At 35.5% G+C, this 25,427-nt stretch overlaps 1 protein-coding gene and 1 pseudogene across 4 annotated transcripts in view; one reads left to right on the top strand and one right to left on the bottom strand.

Annotated features, from left to right (window-relative positions):
* Nucleotides 1-3,926: 3,926 nt before the first annotated feature.
* Nucleotides 3,927-25,427, bottom strand: part of RUNDC3B (RUN domain containing 3B) — a 170,830-nt gene continuing 149,329 nt past the window's right edge. For 3 of the 4 annotated variants that reach the window (XM_008061315.2, XM_008061316.2, XM_008061317.2), the window contains 2 exons: nucleotides 22,646-22,764; nucleotides 3,927-5,782 (listed from right to left, as the gene is read on the bottom strand). In XM_008061315.2, coding sequence (XP_008059506.1) covers nucleotides 5,637-5,782; nucleotides 22,646-22,764 — 265 coding nt within the window. In that variant the 3' untranslated portion in view covers nucleotides 3,927-5,636. The remainder of the gene's footprint in view (nucleotides 5,783-22,645; nucleotides 22,765-25,427) is intronic. The other variant, XM_008061318.1, reaches the window with a different exon arrangement.
* LOC103263651 lies at nucleotides 24,921-25,321 on the top strand (annotated as a pseudogene).

The following is a 25,427-nucleotide window of genomic DNA, read 5'->3' as shown; positions in this document are numbered from 1 at the left end:
CCTTGCTTTTGCTATGCTTCTTATTGATAACTGGTTGAAAAAGGCAGGTAAATGTAGTAAGCAGTCACATATTTCAATTTAATATTGCCTATACATAAGAGAATGGTTTCTCTCTCCCCCAGTTTCTGTACTGCACACCAGGGAAATTCTTACTAATGAATAAAGTAAGCTGAATACATCTAATTACCTAGTAGTTTTTCAAACACATATTACATGCAGTGTTTTTGAATGAAAAGAAGGCTGAATTGAAGCTTTCTCTACACTTAAGTGGTGAAGAAGTATTGATACTTAAAAAATATATTATCAACCACAAAAGGTTTGTTAGAAATTATTTCAGCATTTTGTCATAATAATAACTTAATTTTCATATTGAAAGAGTACCTGGATAAAACTTAGTCCATGGAATGGCTGAAATATTAAAATTTCAGTTTTCTCTCAGAGTTCTGTCTTGTAAAATAATGGCACTATAATTGACAGTGATAAACATTCCCAGATTTCACTTCAGATCAGTGGACAAGTTTAACTTCCAGCCTTATAGGCTTTCCAGTCTTTTTCTTTTTCCCAGTCTTTTCAATACATATATTGCAGGAATTGCAATATTTGTAAACATGGTCTGTAACCATGTTCTTGGTAATGTGATGTTTCTAAAACAGTTTTTATTCTATTAAAACAATGTTAGATTTTCTACCATATACATTTAATTGCTTAAATGTAAAAATTTTAAGAAATGTGTTGAATAGTCGAGTAATAGATGTTTGGGAGCTTTAATATACATTTGACTTTTTAAAAAGCAGACATGGAGTTAAAATTATTTTTGTTTGGAAAACTATTCAGTCTGCTTATTCAACCACATGACTCCTCTGAATTTTTTCCTCCTTTGTCTTGGACGCAAATTTTAAGGATGTGGGAAAGTCTAGTGTATCACTTTTGAGTTTTTTTCCAAAATAAACTTTTAAAATAAAAGATTACTGCTTTTATTTTTTTAATCTGTTAACATTTATTGAGACCTTTTATGTGGTGGGCAGTATAAAAAGTACTGGAGATAAGACACTTCAGATATTGTCACTGGCCATAGGAGGTTGCAGAACTATGATTGGTAGATGTATGCAAAGGATGTTATGGGAAATCTGAGGAGCTCCTCACTCACCTGGGGCCCAGGAGCAGTCGGGAGAGCAAGATTTGGACTGACAAGCACTCCAGTTTGACCTGCAGGGACATGGGGTCTCAATGAGGCAATGGTAGTCCATGTGGCTTCAGCCAAGTATGAGGGGGGACCCAAAACCCCCCAGAATTTACTTATTAGAAGTGTATTTACTCTTACATGCTTAAACTTCAGTCACCTTCAAAATACTCATTTGATGCAATACATCTATCGAGATACTCTTTCCACTGCTCAAAATGGTTTTTGTACGTGTCAATTTTGATACTTTTTGGTATTTCTACCATTTTTTTGTTTCACCTCTTCCACATCAGCAAAACATTTCCCTCCAAGGGGTTTTGTCATCCGCAGAAACAAAAAACATTTCCCTGAATAAGATCAAGTGAATAGGGAGAACGGGGCACAAGGATCGTGCCATTTTTGGTCATAACTGCTGAACATTCAGCACAGTATGGGCAGGTGGGCTTGGAAGTCACTCATCATGAAATGGGCACACGCATTGAAAGAATCTCCCCCTCAAAAAAACTCACTGAGGCCCAAACACAGCCTCTCCCAACAATGCTATCTGGTGCACTGACACGATGAGTTCCTGAAACTTACCAAGTGGGAAACGCCTGTACTACAAGGGGCCTGCCCTCCAAAAAATACTTCTGGGTTTTTGTGAGTCTCCCCCCTTATATGCATGGGAACGGGATAGGAAGTCAGATCGGAAATGTAGTCAGGCCTCCTGGGCTAAAGGAAGAACACGAAGGCAGCAAGAAACCTGTGAAGAGTCTTGGCACAGCTACAGCAGTTGGACTTGGCTTTTGGCAGGGTAACTGGCCATATGGAAACAAGACTTTAGGTTTGTAGTAAACATACTTTTAAAATATGCCATGGCCGGGAACGGTGGCTCATGCCTATAATCCCAGCACTTTGGGAGGCCAAGGTGAAAGGATTGCCCGAGCCCACTGGTTCAAGACCATCCTGGGCAACTCGGTGAGACTTCATCTCTGCAATAAATCAAAAAATTAGCCAGGAGTTTTGGCAGGTGCCTGTGGTTTCAGCTACTTGGAAGGCTAAGGCAGAAGGAGCACCTGAGCTCAGCAGGTCGAGGCTGCGGTGGCCATGAGAGTGCACTCCAGCCTGGACGATGGAGTGAGACTCCAACTCAAAAAACAAAACAAAACAACAACAACAAAAAACGCCATGATGACAAAGGTAATTTTATATTCCCCTTATTAGTCAAAAAGAACAAATGCTAAAGTCAGATAGAAGCTGCTTTGTTTACAGAATAGCAAAATGAGCTGATTTGAAACATTTTAAGAGTCCTGAGTTTCAAAGCAATTTTGTGACAGTTCAAAGGTAATCCAATGTTAGTTTAGCAAGATCTAGACACTCTACCTAATGACAGGAACTTTAATAAAGGATTTTTCATAGGTTGTAAATTTGAGACACATTTATAACCACTTGAAAACTTGTAAGTCTAATGTAAAATAACTTTTTTAAGGTTTCTGCCAATCATAATAGCTTGCATTTGGTATTTCTCTCTTTAGTGCTTGTTTACATGACTTCATTTAATGCTGACGTCATCCTAGTGCCATCTCATAGGTGCCAAGAAGATGGTAATGATTGTGTTTACAGGTAAGAAAATGAACATGGCTATCATATAATTAAAACAGTAATACTGCCAGAACCACTACTGAACTGTACAGCTTCAATAAACATTGGATAAACATTGGATATTCTAAAGGATATTGTTATTCTTTTTAAATAAAGAGTATTTAATTTGACATGAGTTGAAATAGGATTTTTCTAATTCCATTTTCGTATTATTTTAGGGTTAAATAATATGTTTACCACATTTGTTGAAACAAAAGTTCTGTGTACAACTTGAGTCAAGTAACTTTATGTCAAGAAAAAAATAAGAACACTAATGATGGTACAAAATGTTTAATAGACATGCAACAAGTATAGTACATCAAGGCAACAAAATACACATGGAAATACTGGCATATAATTCAGCATTCTTTTGAGGGTGGTGAACAATAAATACTACCACCTAAAATTAAAGATTAAGACATAGTGTTTTATCATGCAAAGAGTAATAAACTATCTCTAGTGTGAAATGAACTGTATAGAAGAAGCCCGATTTCACAACAGCAGATGAGTTTTATACCAAGAACTCCAAGAAAGGAGGAAAAGTCATGATCTCAGATGTCTTGTTTAAGCCTGTATTTAGCAGCATGTTAAGATGCACAAATTACTGTGTACATTAGACAAATCTGAAAATTTTTATCAATTATGGAATCTTGAATTTCCTTCTACATTATAAAAATGCATGGAAAAAATTTAATGATTTTTAAATTACTAAAGGATAATAAATGTCAGTTGAAAGTGGACCATGAATGATAAAGCATTTAAACATTCTGATAGTTTTATAGGAAAGCAGAGATGGTGCTCAAGTTCAGCCTAAATTTGTCAGTCTCCTTATAAATTTCTTCTACACTCTGTTTTCCCAAAGTTTCTGTTGTCCTAATTTTATACCTTCTCTCCATCTCTTTTTTTTTTTTTTTTTTTGAGTTGGAGTCTCACTCTGTCGCCCAGACTGGAGTGCAGTGGCCGCTCCCGGCCACCACAATCTCGCCTGCTGGGCTCCGGCGATCCTTCCACCTCAGCCTTCCAAGTAGCTGGAATTACAGGCATGCGCTACCACGCCCGGCTGATTTTTTGATTTATTGTAGAGATGAGGTCTCGCTGCCCAGGCGGGTCTCGAACCCGCGGGCTCAGGCAATCCACTCACCTCAGCCTCCCAAAGGCGCGGGATTACAGGCTGAGCCACCGAGCCCGGCTTCCATCTCTTATGCTGATTAAAAACTGCTTTGGATATTTCACTCACAAGGTATACAGACTTGATGATACAGGTACCATTTTTCAAGAATATTTGCATTTTTGCAAGTATTTAAAGTCTTAAGCTAAGGGATAAAGCTCTGAATATGTTCTGGCACATCTACGATAACTTATTTTAAGGGCTTCCAGGCCTACTTTGTCCCTGAAGTGACATTGTTTGGACTGTCCTACATATAAGAGCTGGTCTTAAAATTTATTATCTAAAAATTCCAAATTATGAGACTAAGCTCTAAATGTTGCAGAGAACCACCACACTCCTACATTTCTAATACAAAGAATAAGTGATAAATTCAACACTTGCCTCTTCTCAATAAAATAGTTTTTGGAGGAACATTCTCAAATTACATCTCCCTGAATGTAATGTTTTATTAATAAACAAAAATACCATATGAATTCCCCAATAAGTACTGTGGCCTTTTCATGTAAACAATGTATAAAACTTCTTTGGCACAACTAATCATGTTTTTTCCTCATATTACTTACCATAGAAAATACACTCCATATATTTTATTTTTCAATATGGTGGAATTTTTAGGGGTGAATGTAGCTGTTTCAAAAACTGCAATAAGATTTAAAATACAGATTATAGCTTTTATAAAAAGAAAGTATACCTGTAGAAGTATAGGGATTTTCAATATTAAAATCAGTTTTAAAATGAGATTATGGCATGATCAGTGATAGAGGCTGGAAACATACATGGCAATTCATTGTTGTACACAAGGGGAAAAAAACAGCACTAAGTCAAACATTCTTCTTGTTCACTATGATTAGCTTGCTGATCCTTGAATTGAACTTTTCACTAAAAATCCTTCATTGAACTTGAATGTTTCTATCTTTTGAGGCATACTTGATAATATATTAAATTGATAAGCTTTTAAGAAAATATTGGGAAAACAAAGATGAGAAGTTTATTCATTTTATCTAAACGGCTTAAGATACTATAAAATGCTTTCCTGATGGCCCTAACAAATTAAGTCAGTAAATACCTAAATAGGCACATTCCTACAAAATTTATAAAGTGTTAAGTGGAATGTTTATACCAAATGATAAATGTTGGAGAAAAATGAGTAAGCCACTGAGAAAATGCAGCTGAGAACCTTCCCCTGATACTAAAAACAAGACATTTAAAACAGAACTTAGGAAGAAATTAATGAAAATATTAAATTAGTAAGTTATCTTTTTTGAAGTTTAGTCACTAAATAAGAGTGAAAAAATACTTAGTTTATACCTTTGGAATAAAATCTTGAACTCAGTCTCTGGCCACTAAGATACATTTATATATATAAAATCAGCTGAATAATAAATATGTACAATTTGCAATGCATTATTAATTTGGAGGATCTTTGAAAGTTTTTAAAAGCCTATTCATTTTTAAACTTCCTCAATGACAAATAGAAGAATTTTTAAAATGAAAATGGCAGCATGTTTTTCACTCAGAAGTTTACAAGGAGTGGACTGAACTCTCTAAGCAACAGAATTCCAGACATAAACCAGAACAATATAAAATTTCAAAGGTCTTCCCAGCAGTCAAACTTATGTAAAATTGAACGTTTACAACATAAAACTTTTGGCTTTTACGTAAAACTTTTCAGGATGGTGTTAAGCCTGGACTTGTCATCTCTGCTGTAGGACTTGCAAGGTAGTCGTTAGATTTTAGGCTTGTTAGAGACTTGTAACTTGCCACTGATGTTAGAGACCCACAGAGACCAAGTAATGAGGGAGTATCTTCTTTACCTGAAAGTCAGGATAAAACCACAAATAATTAATTGCCCTTCAGGAATGATAGCAATAAGATTCTAAAACCATAAGCAACTTCTATGCTTTACAAGAGTCTAAAATGTAACTATAAAATCAAAAATCTACTTCAGTGTTTGATCTTTCAGCACCGTTACTATGACCCTTCAAAAACATTACACAAGATTATGTGTGCTTCTCATAAGAGTTCTAGATTTGGAAGTTTGACATACCATGTTTTAGAACATGAATGTTTATCTTTTTTTTTTAATGGAGAACATTTTCATGTTGTTAATAAAGGATAATACAAATCTAAACTAAATAACAGTACCCAGGTCACAGAAATACCAGGAAATCTATACTTTGGTAAAGTAATACATTAGAAGGTTTATCTTGGTCAGATTGGACTGCCCCAACTCAACAGGAAGGCTTGATTTGGGGGACTTTATTCACATATCCAACATTTATTCAGTATCTACTGTGCCTCAGGAACTTTAAGTGCTAAATTTCAGTAGACCCATGAAGGGAATGGGTAGATGATCTATTTCCACAGCTGAGGTAAAATGAGTTATTTCCAGAAGTGAGTAAGTTTCAACCCACAACATGCAAATACCAGCTGTAAGTGACTGGCTTGTGGCTGTGAAAGGCCAAGGTCTTTGAAAATTAGCCAGATTTCCAAAGAAGATGAAGAACTTAGGATTTACTCACACAGTTATAGAAGTGTAAGCTGAGCCAGATATAAGATGTTTCTGAATATTGCATGTTGTTTCAAACAGCCCCTCTGAAATGTTTCCATAGTTCTTTAATTAACCCACTTTGTCATACAGTATACTGATTCTGGGGGCACACTCACCTTTATTAAACTATACACTCTTAGAAAAGACATGGACTCTGTTGTGTCATATATACCCAGTGCCTAGTACACAGTAGATGCTATCAAATAACTAATTAATGAGCGATTTAGTGGAACTGCACTGGGACTCAAGGTAGCTTCTATGTCCCCTCTAGCTATGTGACCTTGGGCAAGGCAACGTCTGTCTGTTCTTCCCTTTAAATGGGACTAGCTACCAGAAGATGACGGGTTTGTTAGCTAACTTCACATTTATGTTGAACAGGAAAATATAACAGTGTTAAGAAAATATGTGGAAAAGCAGTTGTTCCATTCAGATTATAAATGTCTATCATACTATGTTAGGATTAAGGGGTATATATATATTTTTTGGACTGCGGTCTCACTCTGTCACCCATGCTGGAGTGCTGGAGGACAGTGGCATGGTCACAGCTCATCACAGCCTCATGAGTAGCTGTGATTACAGGTGCTCCTCCATACCTGGCTAATTTTTTGTAGAGACCAGGTCTTCCCGAATTGCCCAGGCTGGTCCGTCTCAAACTCCTGGCCTCAAGCAGTCCTCCTGCCTTGGCATCCTAAAGTGATGGGATTATGGGTGGGAGCTACTATGCCTGGCCCTAAGTATCCTTTTAATGTTTAAACTTAAAGACTCATTTCTGACCAAAATCAGCTCTCTGGAGTTTTTTGCTAAATGTTTCAGAAACTCAACTACTTTGGATAGTCTTTTCAAATTTCCACTTCATTACTGACCCTGAACCTTTTAAAAGGACTTACTGCTAATTATATATACATGTATGTGCTTATAAATATTTTCTTTTTTTTGAGTTGGAGTCTCACTCTGTCGCCCAGGCTGGAGTGCAGTGGCATACCCACGGCCACCATAGCCTTGACCTACTGGGCTCAGGTGATCCTTCCACCTCAGCCTTCCAAGTAGCTGGAACTACAGGAGTGCGCTACTATGCCTGGATAATATTTTGATTTATTGTAGAGATAAGGTCTTGCCAAGTTGCCCAGGCTGGTCTTGAACCCCTGGGCTCAGACAGTCCTCTCGCCTCAGCCTCCTAAAGCACTGGGATTATAGGCTTGAGCCACCACGCCTGGTTTAATATTTTCTTTACCATGGTAAATATATATAAAACACAATATAAAATTTAGTGGCATAAATTACATTTGCACTATTATGCAACTGTCACCACTATTTCCCAAATTTTTCATCACCCCAATTTTTTTCATCAAGATATTGTTTTTCTCTTAGAGGACCCTAAAATCTCTAAATAGGCCTAAAGCTTTATAACAGTCATACAATTAATGATTTGGGTATATGTGTGACTTTTGAGAAATGAGATACATTTTGCAATTAAGATCTGTTTGTACCTTTCTCAGAAGATAATTTACACATAATGCAACATACACAGCATATGTCTGCTAAATTATAATTAGAAATCTGCCCAAATCTGAGTTGATTTTCAGTGTAATTTTCCTGATAACAAAGGGAAACCCGCCCCTTGAATCTGCTTCAAAACTCGAGATTTTTTTTTTTTAACTGAAATTCAATGTGACAAATTCCTGCCTGAAAAGAGATGGCAGGAGGAGTCAGACATTATTCCCCTTTAAAGCAGATACCCACTCATGAAAAAAATTCTTCTGGAATTGACCCTCCAAGAAAGTGGAGAAGCCCAAATTTGCTGGGATGTTGGCACATACAGAAATCTCAAGTGGAGTGTTAAAACCAGGGTAGGTAATAATGAATGTCCTTTAATATTTTTTAATACTAGCCAGGCTCAGTGACTCAGCCTATAATCCTGCACCTTGGGAGGCTGAGGTGAGTGCATTGCCTGAGCCCGTGGGTTTGAGACCCGCCTGGGCAACTTGGTGAGACCTCATCTCTACAATAAATCAAAAAATTAGCTGGGTGTGGTAGTGCGTGCCTGTAGTTCCAGCTACTTGGAAGGCTGAGGTGGAAGGATCGCTGGAGCCCAGCAGGTCGAGGTTGTGGTGGCTGAGAGTGGCCACTGCATTCCAGTCTGGGCAACAGAGTGAGACTCCAACGCAAAAAAAAAAAAAATTTTTTTAATACTGTTTAGATTCGAAAACAAAGAAGTTAAGGCTTTTCGTGTCTTAAAATTTCAAACTCATTTTAGAAGTACCCAAAATTGCCCAGCGAAAGAGGTTACTTCTGATTTTGGCAAATGCCAACAACAAATATTTAACAATACTCTGATAATGGTAACTAATACTTATTGACAACCAACTACAATCCAGGCCCTGTGTTAAGAGCTTCACATAAATTACCTTATTTAATCCTTAACAACCTCATGAAGTAAGATCTGTAAGTATCCTCATTTTGTAGATGGGGGTAGATATGTGCCCAAGAGGGCTATAAACATAATTGAGAATTGAAGTCATGTCCTCTTAATTCAGAGATTGCATTCTTGGTCACACTCTTAGATAGAAGGGAGCCCCTGAAGCCTTTTTACATAAGAGAATTGCTCTCTGATGCATTATTTTGAAGGAAATGAATAAATGAACACAGGGAAACACGTATGAAGTGTTGGCAGTTTCCTGAACCACATTGATATCACTTTTAAATACTTGTATGATTGGTACTACAAGTGCCGAGTTTATATGCTGCATAAAAACACTAATTTGGCTTTAAAATGAAAAGTTGCTTGTTCACAGAACAAGCATGAAAACAGCTGGATGTAAATTGTATGTTCTGAAGCAAAAATCTATCAATAGAGGAATTACTGCAATTCATATTTTCTAACACCAAGTGCTCATAAAAAAAAAAATCTCTATGAAGAAAAATACCCTGCAAGTAGATGAAGCTTTGTGATACATGCAAAATAACTGCCTATCACATGCCAAGCACATAACTGAAGTAAGAGAATTCCCTGAATAGATGAAAGAAATTTTGAAGCAACAAGCAACTGTTGAGATTGCTTCATGCATCATGCAGGATTTCTGTAAAGATGGCAAACATCAATTTGTCATAGAATTCCTGTGGCCTTTGAAGAGAAGCTGTTTAACTTCCAGAAGCATTTGACTTAACTGAGGAAGAAATGAAACCACATGTTACGCAGATGGAAAATGGCTGCATAAATATGTGTAGCTTGAAAGAAAATTCCTCAACAGTGGAGTCCTGTTTGGGGAAATGGCCCCCTGCTGGTGCAAAGGATGATATTGTGAAGGCAGACATGTCTACTGACAATTTTGATTCAAAAAATGATTAAGAGGAGATGGGCTCTGAGTATGAAATTTTAGGATTACCATAAGCAACAGAATTCACCTTTATTTTCCTTTTTATAGATACCAAGGAGTGAAATGTAACTTAAAAAAATCTGTGCTGGCCGGGTTTGGTGGCTCAGCCTGTAATCCCAGCACTTTGGGAGGCCAAGGCGAGTGGATTGCCTGAGCCTGAAGATTTGAGACCAGTCTGGGCAATTTGGCGAGACTTCATCTCTATAATAAATAAAAAATTAGTCAGGTGTGATAGCGTGTGCCTGTAGTTCCAGTTGTTTGGAAGGCTGAGGCAGAAGGATTGCTAGAGCCCAGCAGGTCGATGCTGGGGTGACTGTGAGTGTGTCACTGCACTCCAGCCTGGGATACAGAGTGAGACTCCAACTCAAAAAAAAAAAAAAATCTGGCCTAAATTCCAAAAGAAGCAATGAACAATCCGAAAATGAAATTAAGAAAAACAATTGCATTTACAATAGCATATAAAATAACATATTTAAGAATAAATTTAACCACAAAGGTGCAGGAGCTTATACACTGAAAACTAAAATATCGCTTAAAGTAATTAAAGATGATCTAAATAAATTGAAAAACATCCCATCTTTTCACAGATTAGAAGACAATATTGTTAAGATGGCAATACTCCCCAAATGCAATAGCCTGAAAATTCTTACTACTTTTTTCAGAAATGATAAGTTGGTTTTAAAATTCATATGGAAATGCAAAGAACCCCAAATAAAAGAAAGTTGTAGGACTCAAACATCCTGATGCCAAAATTATTACAAAATTAATTAGGACAGTATGGTATTGGCACAGACATATAGACCAATATAATCCAGAAATAAGTCCATAGTGTGCTCGTAAATGATGCAAAACAACTGGATATCCACATCCAAGAGGATGAAGTTGGACCCTTCACTCACCCCATATACAAAAATTTACTCAAAATGGATCAAAGACCTAAAAGTAAAAACTAAAACTATTAAACGCGTAGAAGGAAACAGAGGCATAAATTTGCATGATTTTGGATTAGGCAACAGTTTCCTAGATATGATACCAAAAGCACAAGCAACCAAAAGAAAAACTAGATACACAGGACTTCATCAAAACTTAAAACTTTGTGAGCCAAAAGACACTAGTAAGAAAGTGAAAAGACATCACTCAGGATGGGAAAAAATATGTGCAAATCACACATCTGATAAGGATCTGGTATCCAGTATATACATAAGAAGTACTACAACTTACCAAAGAAAAGAAAGACAATGTAATTTTTAAAAGGTCAAAGGATTTGAATAGATATTTCTTTGAAGATGATAAACAAATAGCCAATAAGTACATGAAAGGATGCTCAATATCATTACTTATTAGGAAAATGCACATCAAAATCATAATGAGATACTACTTCACAACTGTTTGGATGGCTATAATAAAAAAGACAATAATAGCAAGTGTTGGTAAAGGGGTAGAGAAATGGAAACCTTCATACATTGCCGGTGGGATTGTAAAATGATGCAGCCACTTTGAGAAACAGCTTGGCAGTTCCACATATGGCCAAACATAAGATCCAGCTAATTCCATTTCTAGGTAAATACTCAGGAGAAATAAAAAATATATTTTCATATAAAACCTTATACATAAATGTTTATAACAGCATTATTCATAATATCCAAAAAGTAGAAACAATCCAAATGACCAACTAATAGGCAGATAAGCAAATTATGGTGTATCTATACACTGGAATATTATTCAGCCATAAAAAGGAATGAAACACTGATACATGTTACAGCATAGATGAACCTCCCTTGAAAACCTGCTAAGTCAAAGAAGCCTATCTTTGTCTTGCTATGTTCCCCAGGCTGGTCTTAAACTCCTGGCCTCAAGCAATCCTTCCGCCTTGGTCTCCCAAAGTGCCAGGATTACAGGTGTGAACCACTGCACCCAGCAGAAGCCACACTTTTTTTGGGGGGGAGGGAGTTAGAGTCTCACTCTGTCGCCTAGGCTGGAGTGCAGTGGCACACTCATGACCATGCCAGCATCGACCTGCTGGGTTCAGGCAATTATTCTGCCTCAGACTTCCAAGTAACTGGAACTACAGGTGTGCACTACCATGCCCGGCTAGCATTTTTTAAAATTTATTGTAGAGACAAAGTCTCACTGAGTTGCCCGGGCTGGTCTGGAACCTGCGGGCTCAGGCAATCTACTAGCCTCAGCCTCCCAAAGTGCTGGGATTACAGGCTGAGCCACCAAGCCCGCCGTCACACTTTTTTTTAAACTACATATTCTTAAAAAACTCATATTGAATGATTACAGAGGGGAGAATTGGGACTGAGTAATAATGGGTACAAGACTTCTCTTTTTGGGGTGATGGTTGTACAACATTGTAAATATTCTAATCACCACTGAATTATACACTTTAAATGGTGAATTTTTTCCCACTTTTATTTTAGATTCAGGGGGTACATGTGCATGTTTGTAACATGGACATATTGTGTAGTGGTAGGGATTGGATCTCAGGTGGTTCTAAAATGGTGAATTTTATGTTATGTGTTTTACAGGGTCAGGGTGCCAAAAAACATATACACATTTTAAGAGATGCTATCTATGTATTACTTTTTGAAGTATAATTAACTTACGTAGCAATGTGTAGTATGACTTTTGCTTAAACATACTTCTGCCATTTTCTTTGAACTGCCTGACGCATGGTGACGCTAGCATTCATTTGATTAAGGCCATCTTTTGAGCAAATATTATACTTAAAATGTGTATAACTTTTTACCCATTGCATTTATTTAAAAAAGTTAAAGAAAAAGATATCTTTAAATAGATATCAAATATTAAAAGCAGAAAACATGTCATAGTTTTAATTTTTTTTTAGTGGCATAAAAAATGGTGTCTCTTAAAACTCAGGAACTCTTAGATTCAATGAAATATGGTAACTAGTAGCACAATACCTGTTACATAAGAAGTGCTTAATAAACGCTTCTTGAAAAAATTACAATTTCTTACCCTTTTCTATCAATGATTACAGTACATTTTAAATTCTGAAAATTTCTTTAATAATCAGTTAAGAATATAGAGCTGCTTTTCTTCTATCCCCTTTACCATAATATTTATTAAGATATGTCCTTGAGGAATGTAAGTTCTGGGACTATGAGAAGGCATAAGAAAAAAATCACTGCTTTTCTGCTTAAACCAAATTTTAAAATACAAAAATTGCTATTTTTTTCAAGTCATAAGTAACAAATCTCCATTTCTTAAGATTCTTCAGGTGGAGATGCAAGTGAAAATATTAACATGCGTAAAATCTGTAAAAATAACTTTTATAGCACCACCACCAAAATTAACCACTTTTAATATCTTGACATGTTCAGGGTATAGTTTTGCTTGTTTCTGTGTGTTTTTTAAGAAGGAAATAAATAAATTATTTATCATGCTTATAAAGATATGTTCATTATAAAGTGCAATAAATTAATTGATGCAATAAATCACACAAGAAATTTAAAAGATACTATTATCTAGCTTACATTCAGAAAGAAAATAGAAATAATATTATGAAAGTGAGAAGATTCATGAATGTCTTAATAAAAAGTTTTATTTTATTTTTATTGAAATTCAGTTTAAAAAAGGACAGTGAAAAATATTGAACTTTAAATAATTTGTTTTACCTCAAGGGTTAATATTTTTTAAAAGATTACCCTTAAGTTTAGAGATTATGAAAACATGTATTATTTTACCTACCATGTTTGAGCTTTTTTTCCAACTACAAGCATCAATTTTATATTTATTGAACTCTCAAAACTCAACAGTAAAAAAAAATAAGTTATCTAATTAGACAACAGGTAAGACATGAGGAAACATTTCATCGAAGAGGACATAAATGGCAAATAAGCTTGTGAAAAGATGTATAACATCTTTAGCCATCAGTGAAATACACATTAAAACCATAGTGAGATATCACTATGTATACACCTATCAGAATGGCTAAAATAATAGTGACAGTACTAAATGTCGGTCAGAATGCGGACAAGCTGGATCATGCATTCACCAACTGTGCTCCTGGGTATTTATCCCAGAGAAATGAAGACTTATGTTTACACAAAAATCTGTTAAGGAATTTCCAAATTATAGCTGTAGATGACCCAAATGTCTTTCAATGGGTGACCTGTTCAAAAACAAAACTAGAATTATATGTATACCATGGAATACTTTTAGCAATAAAAAGGAATGTATTGTTAATGTACACAACCACTTGGATAGATCTTAAGGGAAATATGCTAAGTGAAAAAAGCCAATCCCAATAGTATATATGCTATAGGTCTAACTTCCATATGCATATAGTAGTCATATATATTGTATGATTTATATAGCACTCAAAATGATGAAATTATAGTAATGGAGAACAGATTAGCATTTGCCATGAATTACTTATAGGAATGGGGCAGAGATAGGGTAGACCTAGGAAGTTTGTGGGTATGCTTACAAAAAGGTCACACAAGGCATCCTTGTGACAATGGAACTGCTCTGTATCTTGACTGTGGTGGCGTATACACAAATCTACATGTGTGCTAAAACAGCATAAAACTACACAGCTGTGAGAACATGTAAATTGGAATGACAACAGTGACTTGTATTAATTTCAAGATCATGGTTGTAATACTGTACTATAGTTTTGTAATATGTTACTAATGGGGTAAACTGGGTTTTGGGTACATACAATATCCTTCTCTGTATTACTTCTTACAATTGCATATTAATCTATAATTATCTCAAAAGTTAAAGTTTTAAAAGGGAAATTTCTTAAAACATGTTGAACAATCAGGGAAAAGGGCAAAATATTAAGGAATATTAAGTGAGCTTAATAATCTCATATACACATATTTTTGTTTTGCTTCAGGATAAATTCTTAGATATGTGATTGCTGAATTAGAAAGTAAAAGCATATGTAGCATTGTGTTAACTTTATTTACTTTTTGATTTGGAGTCTCACTCTGTCACCCAGGCTGAAGTACAATGGACACTCATGGCCACCCCAGCGTCGACCTGACGGGCTCCAGCGATCCTTCTACCTCAGCCTTCCAAGCAGCCAGAACTACATGTGCATGCTACTATGCCCAACTAATTTTTTATTTATTGTAGAGACGAAGTCTTGCCAAGTTACCTGGGCTGGTCTCAAACCTGCGGGCTCAGGCAATCCACTTGCCTCGGCCTCTGAAAGTGCTGGGATTACAGGCTGAGCCACTGAGTCTGGCCTGTGTTGACTTTAAATTAATTTAGGGAAAACTCACAATATATTGCTTTTGATTTGCTTAAGTCTACTTTCGTGTCTTTTAAGAATGTGTTATAGTTTTCCTCATATAGGAATACACTTAACAAGAAATGTGGAAAGTCTAAATATTTTCTCTGTTGCCATTTAAATTGTTTTTTCTTTTACCATTAGATTATGTCACTGGTTATGCAAAGGGTATTGGTTTCTGTATGATAATTTTATATTCTACAGCTTTTAGGAATACTTTTATTGTCTAAATTAGTATTACTATTTCTCTAGTGTTTTCCAGGTTAATAAAATTATCTGCAAAAAATTCAATTCTTATGTCTCTGCTTGAAGTTTCTTCTTTAAATGCATTAACTAATACCTCTAGTGTAATGTTAAAGAGTGGTGGAAACAATGGGTATCTTTACTTTGTTCTTGATCTAATCATAGCATCAATTAAGACGCTAACTTTAGGAAAAAGACATATATACGCATATATTCATGTGAAGAAAATATTCTCCAATTATTATCTAATGAATGTTTTTAATTACACAAGTGCTAATTTCTGTCCAAGACTTTTCGGGCATTTGTGAATATAGCTTCTTCTATCTCAGATCTATTAATATGGTATATTACATTCATGTATTGCCTATTATTGAACCACATTATTGAACCTCTCATTCCTGGATTGAATCCACCTGGTTTGGTGTCTCATATTCTTTATGTGTTGCCAGCTTTTGTTCACTCTGATATTACTTAGAACTTTTAAATCAATATCCATAAGTGATACTAGTCTATAATTTTTTAAAATTTTTCATACTATATTTATCAGACTATATCTGTTTCTGGAAAGAATTACAATTTTCCTTCATTTTCCATGCTTTGGAATAATAATTTATTAAGCATTGGGAATATTTGGTCTTTGATAGGAAGAATTCACCCTGAGAAACCTTGTAAGCCTGGCCCTTTTTCTGTGGAATAGTTCCTTAATAACTTTATTCCTTTTCTGGAAATTGGCCTATTTATGTTTTTTATCTCTAATGGATCCAATTTTGGTAAAGTAGATTTATGTAGGAAATGACCTATTTCATCTAGGCTTTCATATTCATTTGCACAGAGGTCTGCAAATTAGTCTTATGACATTTACATTTCTTTTTTTCAATGATTGTTTCTGTCAGTTCTTATTTTTGCTTGTATGTGCTTTCTCTTTTTTGATTAAATTAGCTATGTCTCTAATTTTGTTAATTAAAAAACAAGTTTATTAATTAGAACTACTACTGTTTTTTCTATTCTCACTCTCAGTTATTTACAATTTCATCTTTATTATTTCCTTCCTTGTATTTTTGGTTACTTTGTTGTTCTTGTTTCTAGTTTTTTAAGTTGGGAAACAATTCATCTAATGTCTTTCATTTTTATTTTAAAAAGCTAAAAAGTTAAGAATTTCCTCTGATTATTGCTTACATTAAATCCCACAAAATCTGATATATAGAGTTTTCACTGTCATTGTTTTTCAGAAGTTCTTAATTTCAGCTTGTATCTCCCTGTTACCCACAAGTTTTTTGTTTTTTTGTTTTTTTTTAGTTGGAGTCTCAGTTACCCATGCTGGAGTACAGTGGCACACTCACGATCATTGCAGCCTCAACCTTCTGGATTCAGGCAATCCTTCCACCTCAGCCTTCCAAGTAGCTGGAACTACAGGTGTGTGCCACCATGTCGAGTTAATTTTTTGTTTTACTGTAGAGACGAAGTCTCACCAATTGCCCAGGCTGGTCTTGAACCCCAGGTAATCATCTTGCCTCTGCCTCCCAAAGTGTTGTGACTACAGGCCTGAGCTATGGCTCCTGGTTACCCATGAGTTATTTAATAGAAGGTTTATCTTCAGGTGGAAGGGTCCTTTTGAACAAAAACTGTTATCAACACTTTCTAGGGTTCCTTTGCATTGTGGTTGGAAAGTATTGTTTGTAATATTTTAACTTATGAATTTAGTTTCTTTCTTTCTTCTTTTTTTTTCCTTGAGACAAAGTCTCACTATGTTGGTTAGACTGGTCTCAAATTCCTGGGCTCAAACTGTCCTCCACCCTTAGCCTCCCGAGTAGCCGGGGTTACAGGAATGTGCCATCATGCCCACCTTATTGTTTTCTTTATGAGCGAATATATAATCATTTTTTGTGACTATTTTATATGCAGTAAGAAGAAAATATCTATTACCAGGTTATAAAGTTCCATATATTCATAAGATCTACATTACTGATTATATTGTTTAAGTCTTTTACATCTTTATTTTTGTCCATTTGATTTGTCTAATACTGAGAAGAGTGTGTTATGCCTCCGAGTGTCACTGGTTTTCTATCTATGTCTATATATGAGTATTATATAAAAGTGGATGTTACTATTTAGTGCATAATCCTGTTATATCTTAATTGTGACCTTCTGTGTAATGCTTAATGCATTTGGTTTAACATCTACCTGTCTGACATGAGGTTTGCTACCTTGTTTTCTTTGTGTTTTCATTTGTCTATCCACTTATATTTAGCCATTCTGAATACATTATAATGATGTTATAATTTTATGAATATAGTTTTATTTACTATGCTTCTTTCTCTACATGGTATTTTTTGACACCCTATTTTGTTAATTTCTTTTGGCATTCTATCAACTGTGACATATTATTTTGTTGTATATTTGTTGCATTTTTCTTTCTACATGACATGTTTACCTTTTAAGAAAAAATAATTATGTGTCATTTAGGAATGTTTATATCTCTGTTCTAGCTGTTACTGTTATACAACTAGAGAAACCCAATATCAATCTCATTCTCTTCCCCTTGTAAATTGCTTGATCTTTTTGCCTGGAAGTCATAACTATGTTTTCTTTCTTGCTTCTGTTTGATAACTTTAGTAGAGTATGTCTTTTAGTTGATTGTGTCAGGTTATTTTCCTATGGTACTTGGTTAGACCCTTCAATTTGTAGATTAGGAATTCATTTATTTCCAAAAATTTTTTTCATGATTTACAATTAATTCTGTTCCACTGTTTTGATCTTCTCTGGTGACTCTACAGATACGTAAATTCAATGTTCTTCGCTTGTCTTCTAGTTCAACTACATCCTAACTCATTTTGCTTGTTTTTCAAATTTCATTTTCATTCTCTTCATGGTTTTCCTGGTTTTTTCAACATTTCATATTACTTTTTCCTTCAAATCTATTTTTTAGACACCTTATAGTTTAATCATTACTTTTGATATAATTTTGTCTTATTCTTCATTCCTAGAGTCTAGTCATCTATCACTTCATTTCTTCCTGTTTATTGAACATTGATGTAATTAGTTTTTGATTTCTGAATTTTTTTTTTTTTTTGAGTTGGAGTCTCACTCTGTCGCCCAGACTGGAGTGCAGTGGCCGCTCCCGGCCACCGCAGCCTCGACCTGCTGGGCTCCAGTGATCCTTCTGCCTCAGCCTTCTGAGTAGCCGGAATTACAGGCATGCGCTACCACGCCCGGCTGATTTTAAGATTTATTGTAGAGATGAGGTCTCGCTGCCCAGGCAGGTCTTGAACCCGCGGGCTCAGGCAATCCACTCACCTCAGCCTCCCAAAGGCACAGGATTACAGGCTGAGCCACCGAGCCTGGCTGATTTCTGATTTTAATGTTTCTAACGCATATCTAATTGCTTGTTTTAGGGTATTTAATAAAATTATATGGTTGTTACTTGAAAATATCATATTATCACATGTACTTTGAAAATATGTAGGTCTTGAATCATTTGTATACCTAACTTGAATTGTACTCCACATCTTTAAAAAATAAAAAAAAGTAGGTCTGTCACATATATTACATAAAAAGTAACTTTAATAGCATATACAAATTATATGGTTTTATTAAATTTTTTCCTGCTTTACTATTATTTTCCTGGGGACTGAGTTTCAACAGCTGAATTATTTTTCTCCATCTATGTATTTTTAAAAATAAAATAGTTTTGAATAGACAATGTTTGCTCCTCAGGATTTCTGTGTATTGCATTATGATTTGGATGGTTTGTAAAATTTTTAATTCAAGAGTACCCTCTCCTAGTAAATATTCCAAGGTATGGTTCCTTTACTGTATAGCTCTTTAGGGAAGAAGGTGCTGTGGGTAGAAGGGATATGTGTCCTTCCAGTTAAATTTTTTCTTTTGTTTTACACAATCTAAATCTTTCTTTTATTCTTTTCCCGCTCCACTATGTGATTTCCAAACAGCTGCCTTCCCTTTAACTCTCCTCTGCCTTTAAGTTTACCTTTTTAACATTGTTTTTTTGCATCTCACATGTCCTTTAAATGCATTCTACCGGAACGGTTTTTCATATTTTCTTTTTTTTTTTTTTTTTTGAGTTGGAGTCTCACTCTGTCGCCCAGACTGGAGTGCAGTGGCCGCTCCCGGCCACCGCGGCCTCGCCTGCTGGGCTCCGGCGATCCTTCTGCCTCAGCCTTCCGAGTAGCCGGAATTACAGGCATGCGCTACCACGCCCAGCTGATTTTTTTTTTTTATTGTAGAGATGAGGTCTCGCCTGCCCAGGTGGGTCTCGAACCCGCAGGCTCAGGCCATCCACTCACCTCAGCCTCCCAAAGGCGCGGGATTACAGGCTGAGCCACCGAGCCCGGCTTTTTTTCATATTTTCACAATGAAGGTTGACTTTCTCTTTCTGGGGGTGATTTCTATTTTTAAATTTTATTTCATTACTTTGTTTTTTTGAGATGGAGTCTCACTCTGTCGGCCAGGATGGAGTACAGTAGCACGCTGATGGCCACTGCAGCTTCAACCTGCTGGACTCAGGTGATTCTTTCATCTCAGCCTTCCAAGCAGCTGGAACCACAGGCGTGCACCACCATGTCCAGCTAATTTTTTGATTTATTATAGAGATGTGGTCTTGCCAAGTTGCCCAGGCTGGTCTCAAACCCATGAACTTAGACAATCCTCTCACCTCTGCCTCCCAAAGTGCTGGGCTTATACGCGTGAGCCACCGTACCTGGCAGTAATTTTTAAAAAAATCAACCTGAGGCCTGCCACAGACATCTCAACTCCTTCTTTTGTACAGTTTAATTTTTCCTGGATTCCTCTGCTCCTAATAGCTTGTTATAGGAGCATGAGATACTGCTTGAATTTAGTGTTTATTTTTCTACCCATATGCAATGTGAAGTTTGTTTAGTGTCTTCTAGTTATGCTGAGAGGTCAGGTTTTGTGTGGTTTTATTACTGGTCTTTTTAACGTTTTTATAGGACATGTTGATTCAAATTTGCATTATGGCCATTACCTCAGCTATCCAAAATTCCTCACCTTGTTTTCTTAAAAGCAGATTTGGGGATATTAAGAATTCTAGGAATGTTCCAATCATCATGAGAACATGCTTCTTTCCTGATCACTAGTTTTTAATAGTTTACTATGTTTATTATGTAGCCCTCTTTCTTGTTGGGTAGCAATTGGTACGTACCTCTTCGGCTACTTTTCACATATCTTATTAAGTATTTGGGTATATTTCACATATCTTATTAAGTATTTGGGTATAGAAATTCTGAAGTAACTTTTGATCTGTTATTTAACCTTGCATGGTTAAATGTTATTTAACCATACATTTGTTTTTTATAGTATCAAGATGTTCACTACTACTCTTGCTCTGTTTATATTAAAATACCTACAACTAGAAATTAGATTTAAATACTAAATAAATGTCTTTTATATGTAGAATCATCATAAACAAATCTACTCAGAGTATGAATTAGTTTTTAAAGTATACATATTCTGGATTGTGATAGTGAATCAAATTTACTATTTGGTTTATAAAAAACTATTTATTACAATACTAAAATAGACTAGGGCCCTTTGAGAATCATTTCAACAACCAACTTAAAGGAAGCAGAAAATTCAGTTCAACTCAATATTCATGGCACGTACGTCTTCTGGATAACTGAATTTTTACATCCTTACATCCTATGATACTCATCCATTATATACTTATCAACAAATATTTAATAGTTACCTATTATGTATTAGACTCTTGTAATATACTGGTGAAAATGATGCATAAGATCTGTACCCTCATGAAGCTTAGATTTCAGAAGGGTGTTCATAGATAAGAATCATAATATAACGTATGGCAGCATGACAGAGCATGCCCGGGATGGGTGCAGATGGGGATGGGAGTGGCTACTTAAGGTATGGCAGGCAATGAAATCTTCTTTAGAAATAGGATATTTGAACAGAGACCTAATAGTCTACCATGCAAAGCACCTTAAGAAAAAAGTTTCACAGCAGTAGAAAAAGCAAGTGCAAAAATGGTCAAGGCGGGAAGCAGCCTGAAGGAACAGCTAGGAGGTCAGTTTGCTGGGGCTGTATAGAACAAGGCAAATAATTGTAGGGAATGAAGCAGAAGCTGGCAAAAACAAGATCATGTAGGAGGCCATGATAAGAAGTTTGCATTTGATTCTAACTGCCATTGAATACCATTAGGGAGTTTTAAGCAGGGTTATAATATTTCCTGATTTATGTTTTAAAAGGTCACTGATTACTGTGTGGAGAATGGACTGTGAAGGGACAAGAATGGGAGATGAAAGACCAATGAAAAACTGTGGCTACAGCTGAGCCAACAGGCTTGCTGCCAATGGCTGAGACTAGGGCTGTAGTGATGGAGATGAGTCAGTGTATATAACATGTTTGGATGGAGAGCAGATTCCCCTGAGGTAGAGGATTATCGTTCTTCTTCTAGTCCTCACACATATCAGAAGAGGCAGAACTGAGAAAAAAAGATAAAAGATATGAGCACCGAATCATACTAGCAATACTCATCTAAGCCAAAGCATTAGAATAACAGCTATAGCCCATCCTATGGGATGGAAAGAAAAGTGCTTTGAACATAATAAGCTATTGACATTTAAAAATGAATAGGTTGTGTCTTAGAAACTGAAATGGGGCCATAAAAATCAAAGTAGCCTGAAAAGTTATGGAATTAGACTGAGATGTTGTTCAGGAAGACGTGACCCAGTGGGAGAGAGGCTGATACTGCACATTTGAAAGCAGCAAAAGGAAAAAATAAAAGCTTCATGTATGTTCCTGAAGTTTTCCAGAATACTCAATAAATCAGTTAACAAAAGTGATTCAAGAATGAGGAAGTGGTCAAGTTATGTCAAAAACTGCTGAGAAGTTTAACAGGATAATGACAGAGAACTGACTTTTGCAGTTCTCTGCAATATGGTAGTGGTTGGTTACCCTGATAAGTCATTTTAGTAAAGTGGTAGAGATACAAAGCTAAACTGGAAGAGGTAAAGAGAGTACATAAAGTGAGGAAATAAAAGTAACAGTCACAGGCAAGTTTTCTGAGAAGGTCAGCCACAAACAGATGAGAAAGAAACAAGGGCAGATCATCTTAAATCATAATTATATCTTAATTTCTAGCAGGCTTCACAGAGACGTCACTATTATTCTCTGGCAATTCTCTGCAACCAAAATATAGATGGTGCATAAAAAAAAAAGTAACTTTCAGATATATTTTTTCCCTTACCTTCACTGATTAAATTTAATGCGTCTTGTTTTCCATCTCCTTGTGACTGGCCTGGATCCAGTGAAGTCTGAGAAAGGCTAACTTCTGCCGATAACTGGTCAAGACTTTGATAACTTTTCCTGTGAAAATAGGATGAAATACTACTTAAATTCTACTCACAGAGAATTTCTAGACAGCTTCTTTAATGGTTTTCAATTTGTTGAATTTCTGGCTAATTTTCCCCCGACATTTCCCCTAAATTTTGCATCATAATCATGACTTCAATATTATCTCTGTCACGCTTTTCCCTCTATGCTCTTTGGAAGTATATCTGCTTAAGCCATTAAAAAACAGAAAAGAAAAACAATTTTTCAAAGAAAATCATCACATCAATTTTTGATTATCCAGATGGTTAAGAAATGGAAACTTATAGTTGTTACCAGTTCTTGTCAAACAGAAAATCTATAGATTACGCTTAATGAGAAACAAAACTGGCATAACAATAATGACCTGGTGTCTCCTAAGCACTTCAAAACTCTTCAATACAGAGGGTTATTACATAACAAAAAATTATTACAAATTCATATAATTTAGATGTTTTAAAAATGTTGGGTAATAAAACACCTGTTGGTATTAATATACCTTGAAAATAATTAACCTCTCTCCCCTATTTGCTATTTTGAGCTTCATTTCCTATTATTAAAAGTGAATTATAATAGAGGATAAACTCAGGTATAAAAGGACAGCTAATGAAAGTTTATTATAATCTTTTCCCATATTTGGTTGTTCAGGATAAAACCAACTCAAAAGATACACTCAGTGTTCAGTGTTATACATTTCAAGTAAGAAAACAAAACCCATCATTATTTACAAATTTAAGTGGTCTTAGAAAAGGAATATGTTTTTCAGGCACAACATCTATTTCCCAAGGTAGCCAAATCCCGTCTAACTTCCTAGAAATGTAATATATGTATGATAATTTTTACAGGAAAGCACATATAATTTAAATGATCTATTTCATAGTTATCTTTATTCACATGCACAAGAGTAGACTTAGTTATAGACTTATCAAGAATACTATATTTAGTTTGGTTTGGATATTTATGTCTAGTTGCTGTTTTATTTTAATTAGAACTCTGCAAAATAAGAAGGGAGGGAGAAAATGTTCATTTACTTTAGTAATAAAATAATAAACTAGACTGTCCATTTAAAAAAACAAGGCAGAGTTCAAGAGATTCGCCAAAACAGTAGTTATTTTTAATTGCTTTTGTACTTATTCCCCATCAATTTTACTAAGATTTTATAATATTTCATAGTGAGAGGATATATATAACAGGTAAATATTTGTTTTTCTCTCTAAGAAAGGAAGAATGAGGTGATGGGATAACTTTACTAGCTTTCAATGCAAACAGTGTTCTCACTTTATAATATGATTTTTCAACTGCTGAGAATATAAAAGTCCTTAATTATAATTTTGTTTTTTGAGTTAGAGTCTTACTCTTGTCACCCAGGCTGGACACTCAGGTCCGCCTCAGCCTTCCAAGTAACCATAACTACAAATGCACACTACTGTGCCTGGCTAGTGTTTGTGATTTATTGTAGAGACAAGGTCTCACCAAGTTGCCCAGGCTGGTCTCGAACCCCGGGGCTCAGGTAATCTTCTCGCCTTGGCCTCCCAAAGTTCTGGGATTACAGGCTGAGCCACTGCACCCAGTCTATAATTTTTAAATAGTAGAAATTCTAATATTGTAGGAAACTCCTGATAATTATAACAGATAACACTTATATATGATATGTAATAAAAATGATACCTAATATTGAACAGCACTATATGCTAGGCACTGTTCTACACATTTTGTATATATGAACTTATCCTCACAACTACTCTAAGAAGTTAGAATTATTACTATTTCCACTTTATAGCAGAACAAACTGCAGCATAAAGAGGTTAGATTTAAAACCTGGTAGTCTAGCTCTAATTCTCTCCCCTTAGCTACTATGCTATCTCCTCCCTAGTACAGAAATAAAAGATTCGGCTTCCTATTTTATTAGAAACCCTTCCTATCAAAACTTTTAAAAGATACCTAAGGAACACTCCACCACTCCACCCAACAACCATGGATTATACATTCTACTCATCACCTCATGGAATGTTCTCCAAGATCGACCACATCCTTGGCCATAAATCAAGTATAAACAAATTTCATAAGATTGAAATACTGTCATGTACTTTCTCAGACCACAGTGCAAAAAAAATAAGTATCTGGCCACTCCCCAGATTCCTACAACAGCCAAAATGGTGAAACAGATCGATAGCAAGTTCTCTTTTTAGGATGACGTGGAAGCAGGTGATGAACTTGTTGCAGTTTACTTCTCAGTGATGTGGAGTGGGCCTTGCAAAATGATCAAGCCTTTCCTTCATTCCCTCTCTGGAAAGTATTCCTGTGTGGTGTTCCTTGAAGTGGATGTGGATGACTGTCAGGATGTTGCTTCAGAGTGTGAAGTCAAATGTATGCCAACCTTCCAGTTTTTTAAAAAGGGACAAAAGGTGGGTGAATTTTCTGGAGCTAAAAAGGGAAAGCTTGAAATCACCATTAATGAATTAGTCCAATCATGTTTTCTGAAAACGTAACCAGCCATTGACTATTTAAAATTTGTTTTTTTTTAATTTACAAAATGTATGATATGAAGACTATATAGCCACCTGCCATTTGATCATAAATGACAATAAAATATTAATTTTAAATAAATAAATAAATATCAATACCAACAAGGTTCTCCCAAAACCCACAAAGACATGGAC

The sequence above is a fragment of the Carlito syrichta genome, unplaced genomic scaffold (genome assembly GCF_000164805.1).
Source record: "Carlito syrichta isolate Samal-C Ts95f unplaced genomic scaffold, Tarsius_syrichta-2.0.1 Scaffold305203, whole genome shotgun sequence".
Lineage (NCBI taxonomy): Eukaryota > Metazoa > Chordata > Mammalia > Primates > Tarsiidae > Carlito > Carlito syrichta.
The sequence above is the reverse complement of the archived record's forward strand: the minus strand, read 5'-3'. Positions and strand labels throughout refer to the sequence as shown.